This window comes from Rhipicephalus microplus, chromosome 2 (assembly GCF_043290135.1).
Source record: "Rhipicephalus microplus isolate Deutch F79 chromosome 2, USDA_Rmic, whole genome shotgun sequence".
NCBI classification, from domain to species: Eukaryota; Metazoa; Arthropoda; class Arachnida; order Ixodida; family Ixodidae; genus Rhipicephalus; species Rhipicephalus microplus.
The window spans coordinates 163,329,034-163,348,096 of record NC_134701.1 but is presented as its reverse complement, the minus strand read 5'-3'; the positions used below and the strand labels follow the sequence as shown (position 1 = coordinate 163,348,096).

The 19,063-nt window shown below is 45.0% G+C and overlaps 1 protein-coding gene across 1 annotated transcript in view; it reads right to left on the bottom strand.

Moving 5' to 3' along the window:
- Positions 1-630: 630 nt before the first annotated feature.
- Positions 631-19,063, bottom strand: part of LOC119170600 (alpha-tocopherol transfer protein-like) — a 33,863-nt gene continuing 15,430 nt past the window's right edge. The window contains exons 3-4 of the mRNA XM_037421815.2: positions 18,069-18,179; positions 631-5,311 (exon numbers count right to left, since the gene is read on the bottom strand). Of these exons, the coding sequence (XP_037277712.1) occupies positions 5,138-5,311; positions 18,069-18,179 (285 nt within the window). The 3' untranslated portion in view covers positions 631-5,137. The remainder of the gene's footprint in view (positions 5,312-18,068; positions 18,180-19,063) is intronic.

The following is a 19,063-nucleotide window of genomic DNA, read 5'->3' as shown; positions in this document are numbered from 1 at the left end:
AACTTTAATATGTATCTTGGTATGGTATGGCATGAGGTCTCTAATAATCGGTCCATGACTTTTAGGGGCCGCTTCCTCGTCGGACAGAGCGCTCGAGCCCTATACCGCCACAAGGGCCCTCTGGACAGCCCTGAGTTGGTTCACCAGCGCACACCCCTGTTCAGCACTCGTTGTCCCCACTGTTCACTCCGAGAACCACCATCTGCCAACGCTGAGCAGCGACAAAGCATACGATCTAAATGGAACAAACCCCACACTGCTTTGCTCACTCATCATCATTAAGCTCGTGGATATGCCGCGATATTTTTTTTTATAGTTTCCACACAATCTTGATAATTCGTGCAGGAGGCTCCGGCGACCATGTCACTTCACCGCTCCTCTTCAAAGATCAGTTCCCGTGCACAGGATCTCGATTCAAACAGGTCCCGATTCAAATATCACAGTCCCAATTAATTTTATACATGGGGCCTTGGTCACTTTGTGGTTGTGCCAATAAAAACTCAGCTCCCCATAAAAAAGAACATAGGACTTCGCTTTGTTCATTTGATTCCGCATTCACACGAAGTCTTTCTCTTCTCTTTTCAATACAACAGTTCTTTTTTTTAAGATAGCAGTGAAGACAACAAAACATTTGGTGAATGAGGTATGATATTTTATTCCATTTTCTCGGCGTCTGAAATAGAAGTTGATTAGAAAGTGGTTTACATCGACGCATTTCAATGATGGTGCCTCAAGTAAACAACACTTGCCACTAAACAAAGCAACATTCAATAATTCTCTTTCACCTCGGCAGTGAGCGCGTACATGCTCTATTTCAAGAAGAGAAAACACAGAAATAAAAGCATTTTGCAGTAATAAAAAAGTGAGAAAAAATAGATCGAATTTTTTAAAGCTGTGATGTGCTTATAGCCGTTCTGATCAAGTCGTGTGTGTCTTATACAGGTATAGTGAACTAGAGCACCGTAATACAGCTGACGGTATCCGAACCAGAGAAAAATTTAGGCAGTTTTACCTTTCCAGCGTAGACTACAATGCAGTAATTCTGCCCGGCTTTCTTTTGGGAACCTGTTTACATCGCGGATATATTTATTGCACTCCAATGTAATGCAATAATCACATTATTTTAGGGCTTGAGCTGGCTTCTTTATGCCTCACTCTTCTTTTTTTTTTTCATTCGACACTTATTTTACTGTTGTTTATTCTAAATATTTTTTTCTTCACGTAGCTGTGGATTTTCATATATCCTGCATCAACAGATTATTTAAATTGTTCTTTAATCGATCATGTATATGTACAATTTATGTTTCTGTGCTATAGTTCTGCATCATTTTTTTATTGGAATCGTTAGAATAATTATGCAGCTTAAGCTAGAGTTATGAAGGCAAGCTTTATAATCGAAGCCCATGTGAAACAAATTTACTGACCAAAACTAGCTGGCTCCTTTCCTAAGGCTGCGCACTTAAGCTATCCTCTACCTATAAATTTGATCACGATCGGGCACTATCGTAATACACAGTTTACCGCGAGACAACGACCTTAACGGGCCTTAATTTTGTCACGTGATTTCTCCATTTGTGAACCCAAGCCATATTTAAGGAGCCTAGTCGTCCTCGTGAGAAAAACCTATGAGCTAGGCTTGTAAAAGAAGGGCAGTTTGTCGGCTTTCAACTGTGCAGCAGCTTGCACAGTTTAGTCCAGGATAAGTGAGACTCTTTTTGCCTACACCAATTCTGTTATCATTTTGCTAATGAACAAGGATTGAGCACTCGAAAAAGTATTATTGACAAAGGATCTAAAGGAATGATAAATTTCTGGCGTTTGTTTATAACCTAATGAGTAAGGGAGGAATCCACCTTCAGCACGCGATCAAGCTCGAATGTGTCACTGACTGCAAGCAGGCATCTGGTGCACATGAAATGTTAAGAAATGTGTACCCGTATCTGCAATGTGTACACGACCTCGAACGAATTCTTGTGAGTCGCATCGCTTCTCATTTCTCAACAATCAGGCAGATTATTGACCACTTGTCGAAACAACTGCGCACGATGACAGTTGCGACTATCGTCGAGAAATCGGTGCCGAGCTGTTGCCATCAAGCTCTCGGGCCCTCCTTGTGGTGATAATTAACGCCTAGTTCTCTAACAGTTCCAGACGCGAGTGTAACCCTAACTGGCTGGTGCGCGCAGCGAATGTTGTTATTCTATAACCCCAAGGGCGTTAAGCATGAAGAAAAACTGGCAGCTCCAAGGCTGCGAAAATGTTTACTGCGGTACTCATTCTTCCTATGTCTGAAAAATGCCCACACCTTCCCGAAGGGAACTGTGAGGACATACTGATACATTTCTAGCGCCGAGAAAGGGTACCATTGCGGTGAGACATTTGCCTTCACCGACTCCTGCCATCACCTTGACAGGCGCCCAGCCAGCGAACTGTCGAGAATGAGGAGCGAGTGGATGGTAAAGTGGAGCGCCAGCGTTCTCGTCTCGGCGCGAGATAGAGCAGCGAATCACTGCACCTTCCCTCTCCAACACTCTCTCACACCACATGTTCCGGTTGCTAGGGGGGAGGGTAAGCGCACGCTCCCGCAGCTGTTGCTACGAGAGAAGAGAGTGAGGGCGTAGAGAAAACACCTACCAGCGTGCGTACTCCACCGCGGACAACGCCGGATGCCTGGCATAGCCCGACTGAGGAATTCGTATTTAAACCATTTTCTTCCAACAGGCATGTCATAGCGACAAAAAAAGAAAGTGAATTGCAGCGCTTACCCTTAAACGAAAGTGATCATTATGCTTACGTTACAATTTACTACCATTTCTGAGCGAAAAAAAAACAAACCTTTTGCTGACTTGCTTCCTTGGCTCGCACGAATAGTATGCGTCAGAGGTGTGGTTTATTGAACAACTCCCCAACTAGAGAAAGAGCTCCTAAGAGCATCATTTATTACCTTTAAAGCCGAGATAAAGCCTATAAAACAACGCACTATAGTTGGACACTACTTTAAAAGTCCACGGCATTTTTTCTTCAAAGGCTGATGCACACACGACTGCAACCAATGGAGGCGTACTCGAGACGCTCTACCTTCTCCGCTTCCGGAGAATGTAGATGCATGCGAAAGCGGGACTGTTTCCTAAGCTGAGAAGGCGATCGGGTTCTGTGCCTCGGTCGTCTGGGTGGGACGTCTGCGAACGTCTTATATTGTATGCGGCTATAGATAGCAGTCGAAGAGAATCGTACGGACATTACAATGTATATATACACACGCTCAGCCGAGCCGACTGAAGTCAGCGCCACCTACAACCCTAATGCCTCACATTCGTGGTCAACTTTTTTTTCTTTTTTTTTTGAATGCGAATAATGAATATGGGTTCTGGAATAAACAACAAAGTATATACGGTTACAACCTTACACAAGATGCAAGCTTTGCCCAAAGAAGCTCGGCGTGCCTGCCCTTCGCCTGTGAAATAGAGTCATGCTAATTCGTTTTCGCTCCAACCATAAGCATGTTTTCTCGGTTAATATAAATCTTGCGCATATGAATAGTTAAATGTTCGTCGTCACCGCCCAAAATATTAGGATTCACTGAGTAGTAATGACCATATACCTGAGGAAATTTATTGGGACGTTCAAGTTAGGCTTCGAAAGCCAGCAACACAATTGTGTGTATGTACAGTAACGCTCTGACGCTCAGTGCGTTACGCCACGGCAGCATGTAGCACTCAATGTATCACGCATACTAGGGCCCCGATACAGTGTAGTAAGGGCCTGCGGGACAGCTTTTTGCTCTCCCATAGTAGAGTACCTGGTACTCTAAATCGTTAACAACTTTTTCCCAACACACTAGGAGTGTCGCGGGCTCAGCAGGACGGCTATCTGCTCTCCCATAGTAGAGTACGAAGTACTCTAAATCGTTAACCACTTCTTCTAAACCACACAGGTGAGGCCCAAGGGACGGCTTTATACCCTCCGATAGTAGAGTACCTGGTACTCTAAATCGTTACCCAGTTTTTCTAAACACACAACAGAGCAGGTTCACTGGTATTGTCTGGTCTGCACTTGGCCTCATCGAGTGTGAGGTACACGGGACGGCTTTTCGCTCTCCCATTGTAGGGTACCAAGTACTCATAATCATTACCCACATTTTCCAAACCCGATAACTGCGAAAAGTTACATGTAGCAGAAATTCGGGGTTTTTCGCTTCTAGGACAGCGTTTCGCTCTCCCATAGCAGAGTCCCATGTACAATAAATTGTTAACTTTTATCTAAACACATTTGTTTGCCGTCCCAGCACTCCTCATCAAGTCTGAGGTTCACGGGACGGCTTTATGCTCTCCCATAGTTTAGTACCTAGCACTCTCAGTCGTTGCCCACTTTCTCGAAGTACGTTTGTTAACTGCGTTCGTGTCCTAGTCGGCTGCCCGTTCTGATCCACAGTAGCAAGTGCTTAGTCAGGCTGCAATTTTTGTCCATCCGGCCTCATTAAGTGTGAGGTTCATGGCACGGATTTATGCTCTCTGTCATAGTAGGGCACCTGGTACTTTAAATCTTTGGCCATTTTTTTCTGGGCACATAAAGCAGTATTATTCAATAATCTGTATTAATTTCTCTTACTTCAGGGAGGCTCAATAATCATTTTTTCTAAAGATTGCCTCTTTGAGCGTTCAGAGCTATCCTTATGCGAGTACGCATTTGACTGGGACGGCTTCCCGCTCTCCCATAGTAGAGTACAAAGTACTCTATATCGTTAAACACTTCTTTCTAAACAAGTGCGACTGCGACGCGACGGCTTTATGCTCTCACATAATAGAGTAAAAAAATACTTTGAATCGTTGAACACTTCTTTTAAACACATTTTCTGCGGTGATCGACAGTGATGGTTGTGGGTGGTGCTGACAATTTGTTTGTTTTGTTTTTTTGGGGGGGAGGGAAGGGAGAAGGAGTGATTGTAACAGAGTTATGAGAGGGAAAAAAAGAACAAAGTCTTGGAGCGTTCGCCCCAACGCTCGCAGCGTAATTCCTTCGGACGCACAAAATACTTCGACGATCGCGTCGCCTCAAAGTCAGTGCGCCTCGTGGCCGAGCCGAGCGTGGTCCCGAGTCTACTGAGCGGTGGCGCGTCTTTCCTCCCGTTTCTCGCCGCTCAGGTGAGGTACCCGTACTTGAGGTCTTGGACGAAGCTGTCTTCCCGGTCGTACAGGCCCTGGCAGTACTTGCTGTTGTCGAAGGGGCCGTGCACACCGCCGTACTCCTCGGGAAGGATGCTGGGTGGGAGGTACTGGTGCAGAGAGGCCATGTCTGAACCATGAATGTGTATCTGCGAGAAAGAGAGAGAGAGAGTGGAAAGAAATCATGCGAGGATGATCAAAATTGGTCACGTAAGACTCTTCGATGAACGAGCCGTGTAATAGTAGAGGCAGGCTTGTAAACATGATTAAAAAGGTGTGGGCTCCATATACGGTTTCTACTAGTGTTAAGTTAAAATCGGTTTGTGTTAGAAAAGTACTACTATAGCCAATTTTCGGCGACCTTCGCGCAAGCTTTCACGCACTATACGCGCAGGGCTGGGGAAGGGGTGGGGGAAGAGCGAACATTCATCGGAGCCCCCCTCCCTATAAGCCAATATATAGGGCCGAATTTTCAGACCTGTGCGCCACCGCGCCGCCGCCGCCTAATTTCCTCGCACCGTTTTGCGCCGCCGCCGAAGTTTTCAGAGGGGGCACGCCGACGCCGCCGTCACGCCATAATGGCGGCGCGGCGCCGGCGTGCCACAACTCGTCGTTTTTTTTGTTTTTTTTAGGGGCAAAGCTTTTTAAAACAACCCCCGTTTGTCCCTCGTAGCCGTTGTAGTAAGTAACAAGTATAACATTTTGACCTCCAAGGTGGGGCCGGTGAGAGATTTTTTCGGCGCGTTGTTGAACAATAAAAAATAGTGCTTAATGTACATGCCAATGGCTGCTAATGGGGAATGAGAGACAGGAGTATTCGGCTTTTAGTTAGCGCGTACGCTGCGATCAACATTAGCAGCCATTGGCATGTACATTGAGCACTATCTGACAAGAAATGGTTGCTACGTTATACTCGCTGGGTGTAACCTCCTTAGTTTTAGAAAGGTTTAGCGAGCGTTGAGCCGCAGTGCCATGAATACAATGAACTAGTATATACCATAAATAAACTCGAGGTGGTTAAAGGTGGGAAGTAGATACGAAGCGCAAGCCGCAAGAAAGTAAAAGCCGAATTCTCTTGTCTCTCATTTCGCAATAGCAGCCATTGGCATGTACATTGAGCACTATCTGAGAGGAAAAGGTGGCTACGTTATACTAGCTGGGCGTAACCTCCGTGGTTTTAGAAAGGTTTAGCGAGCGTTGGGCCACAGTGCCATGAATACAATTAACTAGTATATACCATGAACTCGAAGTGGTTAAAGGTGGGAAGTAGATACGAAGCGCAAGCCGCAAGAAAGTGTGCGCGTGCCACCTCTCGTTTAGTCCTTAGAATGTCCGCTGGATGGAGGTGCATATGCGGAATATATGATGAAAAGATGCGAGATGGTGGTACTTGGAGTGTTGAATAGATGGACGAACGGACGCACAGACAGATGCATTGATGGACGCATGGATGGACGCAGGGGTGGACGAACGCAGGGACGAACGCAGGGACGGACGCACGAACGGATGGATGTACGCATGGACGGACGGAAGCAAGAACGAATGGACGGACGAATGCTTCGCCCCACTCTCCATCATTCACTCCTTGAATATGCTGCCATTTTTTTTTTACCACGACGCCGCGGCCAATGCGCTAACCCCGCATGGTAAAGTCGCACAACACCATACAATTTTGAAAGCTCTGGCCACAGCGTTCGTCCCCGCTTTTACCAATCCGACCAAAGCCAGCAAGTGTTTTCACATCACAGTGTCCTCGGTGATCGGCAAGTGCACTGCTGATGCCGATTGAGAAGGCCACAGGTTCAGCGTAAACAATCATACCACAAAACCTAGAGTGCAATTGGGCTCGATTGTCAATGCGAGTAGAACTAGTTGTTGGCAGATCATCGCAAAAATCAACTTGAGCGCAAACACACGGCACATTCACGCATGCACAGTAAAAATTTTTACACCCAGAAGGGTGTAAATGAGCTTGTCCCGTGGACGACACCCTAAGGGTGTTAATTCAGCACCTTCCGAAAAGGGTGCTTTACCATGCACCCTTAGAATAGGGTGTACATGTAAAAAAACTGTAGGGTGTTAAAAAAACACCCTTAAGGAAGGGTGCCTTCGATGTCCATCACTTTTTTAGCACCCTCTGAGGAGGGTGCGAGAAGGGTGCACAAGGGTGTTGAGTGCCCATGGCAGGGGTGGCGAATACTGCCACCTAGATATCAGCATGCACTGATTAAACACTACTTGAAGAAAGTGGTCCTGATTATCGATGGTGCACCACCTGTCGAGCTCCATTCATTGCGTGTGGGCAAAAATATAAACGCGTACAATCGTGTATGAACTTGTGCTGGATCTATATATACTTCAGTGTATATGCATAATGTGCGTTACAGAAAATGAAGCCTTGCTGCCCTTGCATATTGCGTTTATTTAATAGGCAAATAAAACATAAACTTTTCTTCTGCCACACAACTTTTTCACCAGATATACGTTCATGTATACGTACACTACACATGCAACACCTCAAATGTTTATTATATTTTTTCAGTTTCACTTTATTGACAATTCTTTGCAACATACAATTACACTGGTTTCAGTTTAGTATACTGCTTCAAGTACATAGAGACTACAAATGAATTACACACTAATATATCCCTATAATTCTTTCAAGTATCTACAATCCCAGTGGTTTCCAGTTTAATACTCCTTCGTGTACACAATCGGTTAATAGGAATGAAATACAGGCAAATATATACTTATGATTCTTTCAAATATATACAATCACCATGATTTCACTATATACGCCTTCATGTACACATTCGTTCCCAAGAAGTGATGCACACAAAAATATATATGGATAGTGTTTTCAAATGTATACAATCACAGTGGTTTAAGCTTTGTATTCCTGGATGTATAACAATTGGTTATGAGAAATGATGTACATGCAAACATATACGGGTTTTCGCACATATAACTTTAGCGAATACTTAAGAAACCAATACAATGATCAGAAACACAATATGCTAAAAACGAACACAAAACTGACTCAGGACACACAAAAAACAAAAGAGGTAATGCATAATTATGGCTAATGACACAGCTGGGTCACTTTATGCCAAATGTCCCAGCCATTTTGGCAACCATCTCAAATCTATTCGAAAAACTCGTGTTGCATTGAAAATAGTGAACTTCTGGAATATTTAAGAGAGGAAAAATATTTGGTCACGTGGCTGCCTTCTGAACTTTCTGGGATGCCGTCTAGGTGTTGTATGTGAAAAATTTTATTTTAAAAGCACCGCTCCTTCTTTCCATACGAAACTTGGTCTACGTGTTACGTAACAAGAGCTTAATTTAGGAGAGTTGGTTCATCGTGGTTGTGTGCTAGTCACAGCGCGACAACTTTAGGAAGAGACAGAAAGGACAGGAAAGAGCACAGACTGTCGACTGAATTTAATGAATGTGCTACGAGCGCTTTTATACGGAGTACAAGAACCGTGTTCATGCGCGACGACACGTGTGAGCACTACAAAATAATTTTAACTGTGAAAAGAATACTCCCTCTCGGAAAGGATAAGTGAACGCGTAGTGATGCACTGATCATTGGTTTACCTGATAAAAAATATTTCTACAAACGTTAAATTGGCATTAAGTAAACCTATTCTCGTGACGAATGGGGCAAGATTGACTATTCCTGTTGCTGTTTAGTACACACACTTTTGAAAGCTTGCAAGGGGTGGAAAACAACACGCTAATATCATATCTGCTGGCTATTTTTCTAGTTGTGAGACACGTGATGTGGTATAACATGCAAAGGTTTTGGTCATTGTTTTTTGTTGGTCCTGTCTTCTTTAACTTTACTTTCTGCAGGAGGGTTTTGCAAACGGGTGTGAAGATTCTGTTGGGATACCCAGCATCTTTTAGTCTTTTAATCTGGTTTTTAAGCCTGACCTCACCCTTGTGCTAACATGACTTCTGAAGGGTGGCCTGAATACATGTGGTATCAATTCCTCTTTCTATTAATTTTGAATGCCCACTATCAAAAGGCAGAACATTCTTAGCACTCCTGGGCTGATAGCACCAGCCAATACCCCAACAGCATCATCACACTTGTTTGCGAAACCCTCCTGCAGAAAGTAAAGTTAAAGGAAACAGGACCAAAAGAAACAGAGAATGACCAATCACCTTTGCATGTCACATGGTACTACGTACATAAGGTGTCTCACAATTTTAGGAAAAGAGCCAGCAGATATGACATTGTTGTTTTTCACCCCTTGCAAGCTTTCAAAAGTGCATGTACTTACAGCAACAGGAATAGTAAATCTTGCACCATTCGTCACTAGAATAGGTTTACTGAATGCCAATCTAATGTGTATGAGATACCGCTAACACGTGGAAAAGTAAACATAGGACAAACTGGGCAATGCTTCAATGATCAAGCAAGACAGCATGCTTCAAATGTTAAGAAGGGCTATAGTAGTCTCATGGCCAGACACCGTAAAGAATGTAAGTGTAGTCCTAGGTTTCATAAAACACGGTTTTTGAAAAAAAAGCAAGCAGAAAAATGAGAGATTTTAGAACTCTTTATCAGGAAGGCCAAGGATCAATGCATCAGTACACCTTCATTTATCTTTTCCGAAAAAGAGTATTCTTTTCTCGGTTAAAATTATTTTGTCATGGTCACACATGTGTTGTTGCAGATGAGCCCTGGTCTTGTGCTCAGTATAAAAACGCTCGTAGCACCTTCAATAAAATTCAGTTGACAGCGCTCTTTCCTGTCCTTTTTGCGATAAGATTTTTATTACAGAAAAAATTTCATTTTCTTACAGTTTAGGTATAATGATGAGTTTTCATTGTATCACAACATGGAGCAAATTGCATCTCAATACGTACAAAATTCACGATTTTGTGAAATTCGTGATATTTTCTCGTATGTTTCAGCAGCTTGAGAGGTATAAAGATATTTTTTCCTCAGAATATACCTTCTGTGGAGTAAGTATTCACTGCTCAGATATTCATACAAAGTGCAATATTGCAATAAAAATGCAAACATAACACATTTTGGCTTTATTCTTGGAAGCGAATGTGGCAAAAAAATTGCACTATTATTATTGAGCTTCAAATACCTTACAGAAGCGCATTTACTTAACAGGTAGACCGAATTTGCTTTAGAAAAAATAAGCGGTAGTTTTAAAACAAAATTTTCCACAAACAGCACACAGACGGCATTATGCCAGGAAGTTATAAGCCAGCCACATGAACAAAACTTTTTTTCTCGCTGAAGTATTCTAGCAGTTCACTGTTTTCAACGCAGTAAGTCAGCACATTTTTTTTTTCAAATACAATTCAGATGGTCGCCAAAGTGGCTGGGACGTTTGGCATGGAATGGTCCAGCTATAATTAAGCAAAATAACTTACACAAATAACAATATTTGTTCATCTACCATGACCACACTAGATGAAGTTGTTCAGGCATTGTGACACTAAAATTTTCAGCGTCGTACTGCCTGAACAACTTCTTTGATAAACTCCAAACTCACGCCGAGAAAAAGCCGCTCAATCACGGTGGTTGTTAAAGGCCTTGCGGCCGTAGACAATGTTGAAAATAAAAAAAAAAATCAACTCATCAGTGCTGTCACTCCTTCCTTCTTCGTCATTACTGACACGGAAGATTTTTCGGTTATCCATGTGGAGGTTCAGGAAGTAGGCTTGCTCTAGGCTGGGTCCAGGGTAGACTACGCAGGACGTCAGCGGCACCCTCTCATCCTGTAATAAGAGCAAATATGACTTCTCATAAAAAAATTTTCGTGCTGTTCTGGCAGCACCATATATAAAGAATGTGTAGTGTGTATCCTTCGAAATGGCATGTAATTGACATTACACTGAACTCGAAGCATACAACCTATACATTCCAATAATTTCGTATGATAAAGATAAGAGTTTTCCAGCATACAGCGAATTCCCGAAATCAGGTGAAGTGTAAGACTACAGCTCAAAAATGGCACTTACGAAAGCCTGAACTCACTTAAGAATCAAATTCCTTCTAGGGTAGTGAGCCAGTGTGAAAAACAATTCTTAAAGTACAACGTTTAGAACATGTAGCATTAAGCAAAACGCACAAGAAACTTACCTCTTCATGTACAAACAGTGAAGACATCTCTGCTTTCTCTTTTACATGAGAACAAATGATCTTGGGCGTGGCACTAGCGAAGAGGTCTGCAAAAAAAAAGCAAAAGATTTACTTACTTAAATCACGCCTCTAACAATCTGAGGAATTGTTACAAGTCACCAATCAGTGCAATTCTGACTGCCTCTATAAGGGCATCAAAAATGAACAATTTTCTCGTTCTTTCTACTCTCACAAGACGCTCCGTCAATGGAATCTAATCCAAATTTGACGCTGTGCTTCCTATTTGCCTGCTTTCTAGACGTAGGGCTGCGAACATGTGTTTTGTGCACCTAATCTAGCACAGAAATTCGTCATCTATAATTCAATCATCTTAATTCATTGTAATTTGATAAAAGATGTGATAGCTCGTCCAGTTTTTAAAGAGTTGTGGGCCTGCAATAGGCACTGCCTTGCACGTATGAAAAAACTTCTTTAAAAAAAAAATTCAAAGCTTGCTTTCAGAAAAAGCGTCTGGCATATTTCGACAACCAAGCCCATCCTCTGATGGCAATCAGGGGCACGCTATTAGCGATTATTGACTACGGGATTCAAAAACGTAACCCGTGCCTAAATACTCAGCTAAACACAATCACGCAAGTAAGAGCGCTCGAACGACACCAACGCGCGCGGACGCCGACTACGTTACAGCAGCCATGGCTTATGCTAGAGCAACCGCACATAGCTCCAACAGTCACGTATACTCTCTCGATTCTGTTATAACGCCGAACATTATCGCAGATGAAAGCGAAGCACGAAAACAGCAAACAGAAACGAGGGAAAACAACGCACGGCGATGGCCACAACAACGCGCCTTTGGAAGTCTGCTAGATCTTTCCCTGTTGCTGGTGGCACTTGTCCTAAATAGCTTAAAAGACCGAGGCGAACGTGCTGGGAGCATCGCGGCATATCAGCACCTCCAACTATACCGTCTTTAAGCAAAAAAAAAAAAAAAGCCATTTCGTACAGTGCGCCTCTGTACATAATTCTTGCTTTTTCTTTCTTTTTTTGCGCTTACACCTACAGAAGCACGTTGCACATTTGAGTATTAATAGAAATGTTATTACGATGTAGCCCAAAGCACATCTTAAAACAATATCAATCACTTTGCGCAGTGTAGAGACAATGTGCGATCAGCAACTAATCCCGCCCTTGTTAAGTGATCACATCGCTCACTGTATGAGTGATGCAGGCACTTACACAACATCGCGCATAGCAGTGTGAACTCGTTAAGTCCCACGTTTAATCGGGCATCTGCAACAGGCCCGCGAACGCATGCTGTTGTAAATGGCTGGCAGCCTACTTCGGCAGAGCTGCTGCAGGCGCCCACCTAGCGCTGTATGATTACTACCTACGAAAACAGTACACTCACCGTTAACAGGCCCACGTTGTCCGTGTCCGCCACTCCATGAATATTCCTTAATCCGAGCGTCACTTCGAACACGGTGTCATGCGTGACCACCATTGAATATGCGCCTGTTCGCTAGAACACACACAGCGACCAAGACCCCCGACCAACGCAACGCATTTGAAAGACTGATGAGACAGAGAGGGCAACACTGAGAGAGAGAAGGAGGAGGCACTGGCGGCGGCGTGGCGGCGCCGCAGCTGTCGACGCAGGTGTTCGGTGACGCAACTCTTCGCTTATCTACGCCGCCGTTGTGGAAGCAACGCTGGCCGGGTTGTGCGGGGGGGGGGGGGGGGAGGAGCGGGAAACCCGCCAGGACGGCGCCGAAAGGCAAACGCTATGGCGCATACGGCGGACGGCCGTTCAACGCGGAATGACTCCTTGTAAACGGCCACTCTCCTTCCAGCCAGTCGCACAGCGACGCAGGTTATTTACCAGCCTCGGGTTCTTTGAGTATTTTGACGGAATGCGATTGCAGTGGGCGAAAAATAGTGAAGCAAAACTTGCGCAAAACAAAGTGCACCATGGAATGGCCAGAAACAATAATTATTTCGTCCTCGGTGGCATTAGCGGGAGAGCATCGCTACACCTTTTTCCAGAGAAATTTCTTTTTGCATTGTCTGTGTCAGGCGATTCCGCGTATGGTGCCGCAAACACTGAATGCGTAGTCGAAGCTGGAACAAATTAATCCACAGTAGCGGATGTTTAGAAGGCTTGTCACGCACCACGAAACGTGCCGAGGTTGTTATAACAAACTTTTTGCTGACCACATGATCAGCACATAATTTCTTATGGTTGCCCAATGAGCTAGCTAAGCACCTGTAGCAAAGGCAGTGCACGTTCTTGTTAAACGTTGTTAATATAAACGATGGTTGTGCATAAGTGCAGTGACAGCTTTCCGTGTGAATTGGTCATAACCCACGTTTTCGAGCGTAGAAGCGCCTCAACGGAGCTAATCAGTTACCACAGCAAGTTCGTAAGCAATGATGAGGTACGAAAATGTGCAGCTGTTTTCCATGTACTGAATAGTTAGTGTACAGTGCCTTGACCACCGCCATTTCTTAAGCCACCTCCCATATAGACTCCCAGTCTGAACAGGTGTGGGACCTTAAACACTAAGAAGCAGTGCCCCCCCCCCCCGCACACACACACGAAATTTGAGGGCGCACGGGCTGATGCACACGCATACTTATTCACAGGCGCACACACATACACGTATACACACAAGCGGCCACACACACACGCGACCGTAAACGCACGCATGCATGGGCGTACACATGTGCACAGGCACGCTTAACACAAGCACGGACTCGCACAATCGCGCTTACACGCACACATGCACGGGTGTACACACAATCGCGCTTACACGCACACACACCCATACTCGAGCGAACATTATTTGTGTGTATATAATCCACAGCAAACATGCAGCTTATAACCAACGCTAAGGAAAGCTTTCGTAACATGGATTGCAGTTAATTGCCATTATAGATGAAACGCGATTTGCTTCTGCTGACATTCTGCTGTATTCGGAGAGCACCTTCACACATTCTAAGTCAATTAGGCCGTCATTTAACGCAAGGTCCACATATTCGTGCAGTAGCTACGCTGCTCGGCCGCCAATCCGAAGGTCGCGGGTTCGATGCCGGCCGTGGCAGTCGAATTAAGGCGGAGGCGAAAAGGTAGAAGCCTTTGCACTGTGCGATATGAGCGCTCATTAAAGAACACCAAATGGTGAAAATCTCTGCAGCTTTCCACTACGACGGCCCTCATAATCATATCGAGGTTTTTGAGACGTAAAATCCCAAATATTATAATTATGTGTTCTTCTTATGCTGCATATTCCATCTGATGAATCGGCACCTACACCCTTCTCAGGCACAAAAGCACCCTTAGAGCCTATTTTAGGGTGCTATCGAGGCAAGCACCCAAACAAAGGGGTGCTTTTTTTTCAATCGACCATTTATGGGTGTTAAAGGGTGTTGCAAAGGGTGCTTTCTCGTAAAAGCACCCTTTTTACACCCTTTTGGGTGCAAAAATTTTTACTGTGCACACACACAAACACCGCTTTGTGCGTGTTTGATGCTTAGTTGTGTGTGTGCGTGAATGTGTCGTGTGTTCGCGCTCAAATAATTGTTTTGAAATGCTTACGTGGGGCACGCGAGGCTGACTGAACGGCGCTTCGACCACCATGGCGTGGAATTGAAGAACCCAGCCTCAAAAAACACGTGACGACCACAAGCCCCAGCGTGTGTGGTCGTCTTATTTGTGTTCTTGTGTATGTGTTTTATGAACGCTGTGTTCCTAGATTCCAAGCTATGTACCAACAGGCTAGACACCAGATTCTCCAACCACAATGGGATTGATGGAAAGTTGAAGCTTAAGTTCGTATCTGCTTCGGGTGGATTTCGTTCTTGGCATTCGCGGTGCTCCTTTACCGAGAATAAAACAATGTTACATGAACTTATTCTCAATAAAGACTTGCTTCATTCTTCCAAATATAAAGGTGATTGCTGCAACTCTGCGTGACCTCGATATTGACGCAAAACCTGGACAAATTCAACCGAACGGAGGTATTATACACTGCTAAAAATTCTTCTCGAGTTTAGGCGCTAGCAATTAATGAATTTTTTTAATGATGAAAAGAAACACGCGTTTGGGACTCGGAATATGTATAATCATTTTATGGAAATAAAAGTATTGTATAAAACAGTAAACACCTTTTTTATATATACCAACGGCAGGCACGTGTGCTCATGTGCAGAAAGATCGTGAAAGCAGTGGTTCGTATACAACAGACCTCTCTCTTCGCTGTCAAGATCATTCAGTGCATAGGAGAAGAGATTTCTTTTCCGCTGGGAAGTTCGTTAAAGGGCGTTCACGTAGCTTCATCGTCGTTTCGTAGCCACGTAGTCCTTCATACCGTCTTTTATTTGCTTTTTCACTACGGTAACCATTGCTTTGGGGTCACTATGGCAAAAAGCAATTGGATGTGCTTGGACATGAGCGACGTTCTTGCTGTAAGTCAGATAAATACACGAGAAGGGACCTGCGAACGTTACGCTCATTTGAGTGGAGCACTTCACACAAAGTCTCGGGCTATTGGTTATCCGTCACCGGGCATCTATATGAAACGTTAGCGGTCCTTCAGGCCAAATTCGTTCGGTTATAGCACCCGGTCACATGTAGTGCTTCATGCCGACGCTCTTTCCCTGCACCTTATTTTTCAGTACTGACAATTTGCGTGCTAGTCATGTCAAAAGGTATTCAAACTGCCCGTAGCGCCGCTAGGATGATACTGACGCCTTAAGAAACTAAGGCACTGACATTGGTGGATCCAATCCGCTCCTTTCCCGGTGCGGCAGCGCATACTCGCTTCACTAGCGGAAAGCTCGCAAGGCGCTTCTATCCTGGCGATGGCGGTTCCCTAGCCCTTATCTAATTCCTGCCGAAACGGGGCAGGGGCCGCACAGGGAAATGAAGGTTGCTTCCACCGCCATACTCCGGAGCCACGGAACACCACCGGCGAGCTGTGCAGAACCTAAGAGGAATCGAGCAATACAAAGCTTTGTTCAAGAAGACAGTCCATGTTTCCATGGCACAGGCAAATTTCTTTCCATTCTTTTCAATTCGAACGACTCTTTGCTGTCTTCTCCTCACTCTAGAGTATAACCCCCTCTCCCCCTTCCGCGCCGCACCGCCGCGAATCCGACGAGCCCCGCGCCGGTCACGCGCCGTTGCCGGAGGTGGAAACACCGGCGCGCTGCCGCCGGCAATTTCGGTACCGGCGCACATGTCTACCGGAGACTGGTTGACGGGAGGGGTTGTCACTCTCCTGCGCCTCTCCCCCCTCGTGCGTACGCCTATGCCAAGCACAATGTTGTATTCTGGCTAACAGCGCGAAGAACCTGACATATAGCAGGAGTGGACATGGCTCAGCGCTGTCTTTCAACTGAATTTCGTTGAAAAACAGGAACATGTGTAGTGCCAAGCCAGTTATTTTAGGCATTGTTTTTGTTTTTTCACCCATTAAGTAAAGCTGCCGTATTGCGGTGGAAGCTTTAGAGACGGCGAAAAGAAAACGATTCAAAAACTCCAGATATGAATTAACGAACTAGACTTTTACCAATGTATGACTGGATCTCTCACAAATATTTCTCAAAGTTTTTGTGCAAACACACATGGGTGGCGCTATAATCCCATATAAAGTAACAGATGGTCTGGTCCCATCGCGACGCACTGCTTCTAACGGAGTGGGGAGTCCTTAACCTTTATCGATGCCTTTTTTTTCTGCTGTTTAAACACTGAATTCTTACACTCTCTTAATTTTAGCGATCTTTGGGGGACATTGAGCTATTTTGAATGCCCGTTATCCGGGCATTCAAACGAGACCATCCGAGCATACTGAAAAAAAAAAAAAAACACCAGTGCAGCCACTGAAGATCGCGTCACGTCACTCGACAAACACCAGGGTTTATCCCACACAGCTACAGCAAAAAAAGTGACGCCCATATAAGTGCAAAGCATAACGCGATGTGGTGGGGTGTTCCACCTGCGAACAAAACCTATACCCACTTCTATCATTGTGGGTAGCCTCATCACCAAAGAGGATTTAAAAAATTTCTAGAGTGGAAATGATTTCACAGAAGTGAAGCCGTTCCTCTGGCAAGATGGCGGCTGTGGCGGCCATCTTGCTAAGGGCATGATAAGTATCACCGTTCAGCGATAAACGCCCAACGAGTTTATTGTGGGAACTTTTTCGGGTCATATAATGTTTGAAGTGCGTCCTACAGTTACTAGTTTTCCTTAGTGAGACTCTAGTTGGGGGCAAAGTTCTTTGAAGATTCAGTCATCCATAATCGTTTCTGTGTGTTATTTTGTCGGTAACAACTATCTTTTAATATATAACTAATGTAGCATTTACATAACATATCGAAGCCACTTGATCTTTAAGTGGGGATCATCGGAAAAGAGCATGTTTCCGCCATCTTGGCAGTGGCAAAACGTGGCTTCACGTCTGCTGGCAAGGCATTCCTGGAGTTTCCACTCCAGCAATTTTTCTTTAATCCTCCTTGCTCATCACCAACCAACCTCATTTGCCAGCAGCCACTTGATGCTTGTACATCTATACTGTCGATTGTGGGAGAGCCATACTTTTTTTTCCACGCCTAAAGCTTCACGCATGACACAGCAAATTAATAGTGACGCCGTAAATAAGTGCACATCAGACACCCCCCCCCCCCCCGTCTCCTAAAAAAAATGTGGCACTTTCTTTTTTTCTTATAGCACAAAAGTGTCAAGAAAGACGTGAATTTGACCGGTGATTGCATGGGGCACTGACCCTGTTGATGTTCTTCGTGGTGAGGAAAGGCTTGGCCAGGGAGAAGAATACGTTGAACACCGACGGTTGGTGTACCACGTGCACGGCCTTGAATCGTGCCGGCAGGCAGTCCTGTTCACATAAAGAAAGACGAACGGGGACATTGCTGAAAATCGTCGAGATTACGTTAAAATGCATTCTGTGGTTTCAGGCAGTTCACAGCAGGAGATCGCGGACTAATCGGCAGAGCTTTTTTATTCCGATTCCAATCTGTCCAACGCGAACAAAAACACCTCACGCCGTGATGACGTTACCACACGTTGCTTAGCAACCAGTGGATCAGTTGCACTCCTGCTTCGCAAGCCCACACACTCTTAGCCATCAGCCTGCCTGTACGCCTGGACACCGCGCGCAACCACTCAATCACGTCAAACGTGACGTCACAACCAAGTGTGCCTGCGCTCCTTCGTGCTGCATAAAGCCGGCACATGGCCGTTGCCCGCAGCACCATTTTAGCAGTGTCAAAACATACCTGCTTACGAAACTCACCGGACATACGTCACAAAAATGCGGTGACGCTGTCGTCGAGTGTTTGGTTTCGCGTGGTAGGCAAAAGACGTGGCGCCTACCACAGTTACAGCTGTGTTTCTGGTGCTGATGAGCTGCCACGGTTATTTGCGCGGCAGGGCACTAGAAAGATAAGTTAGGTGTTTCTTTTTACAGCAAAAGCTGTTATGAGATCACAACTTGGGTCACGCGCAGTTGTCCGCCGCCGCCGCCGGTGTCCGTAACAACACCGCGCAAAAAAAAAAACCTAGCACCAATGACACAGTGGGGCTCGGGCCAGGGTCCACTGGGTTCCAGCCAAGTATTTTACCAGTGAGTTACGGCGGTGCTTGTAACTTATTGTCAAACTTGACTTAGGCAGGCTTGACCTAGCACCAATGACGCAGTGTGGCTCGAACCCGGGTCCACTGGGTGCCAGCCCAATATTCTACCACTGAGCTACACCAGTT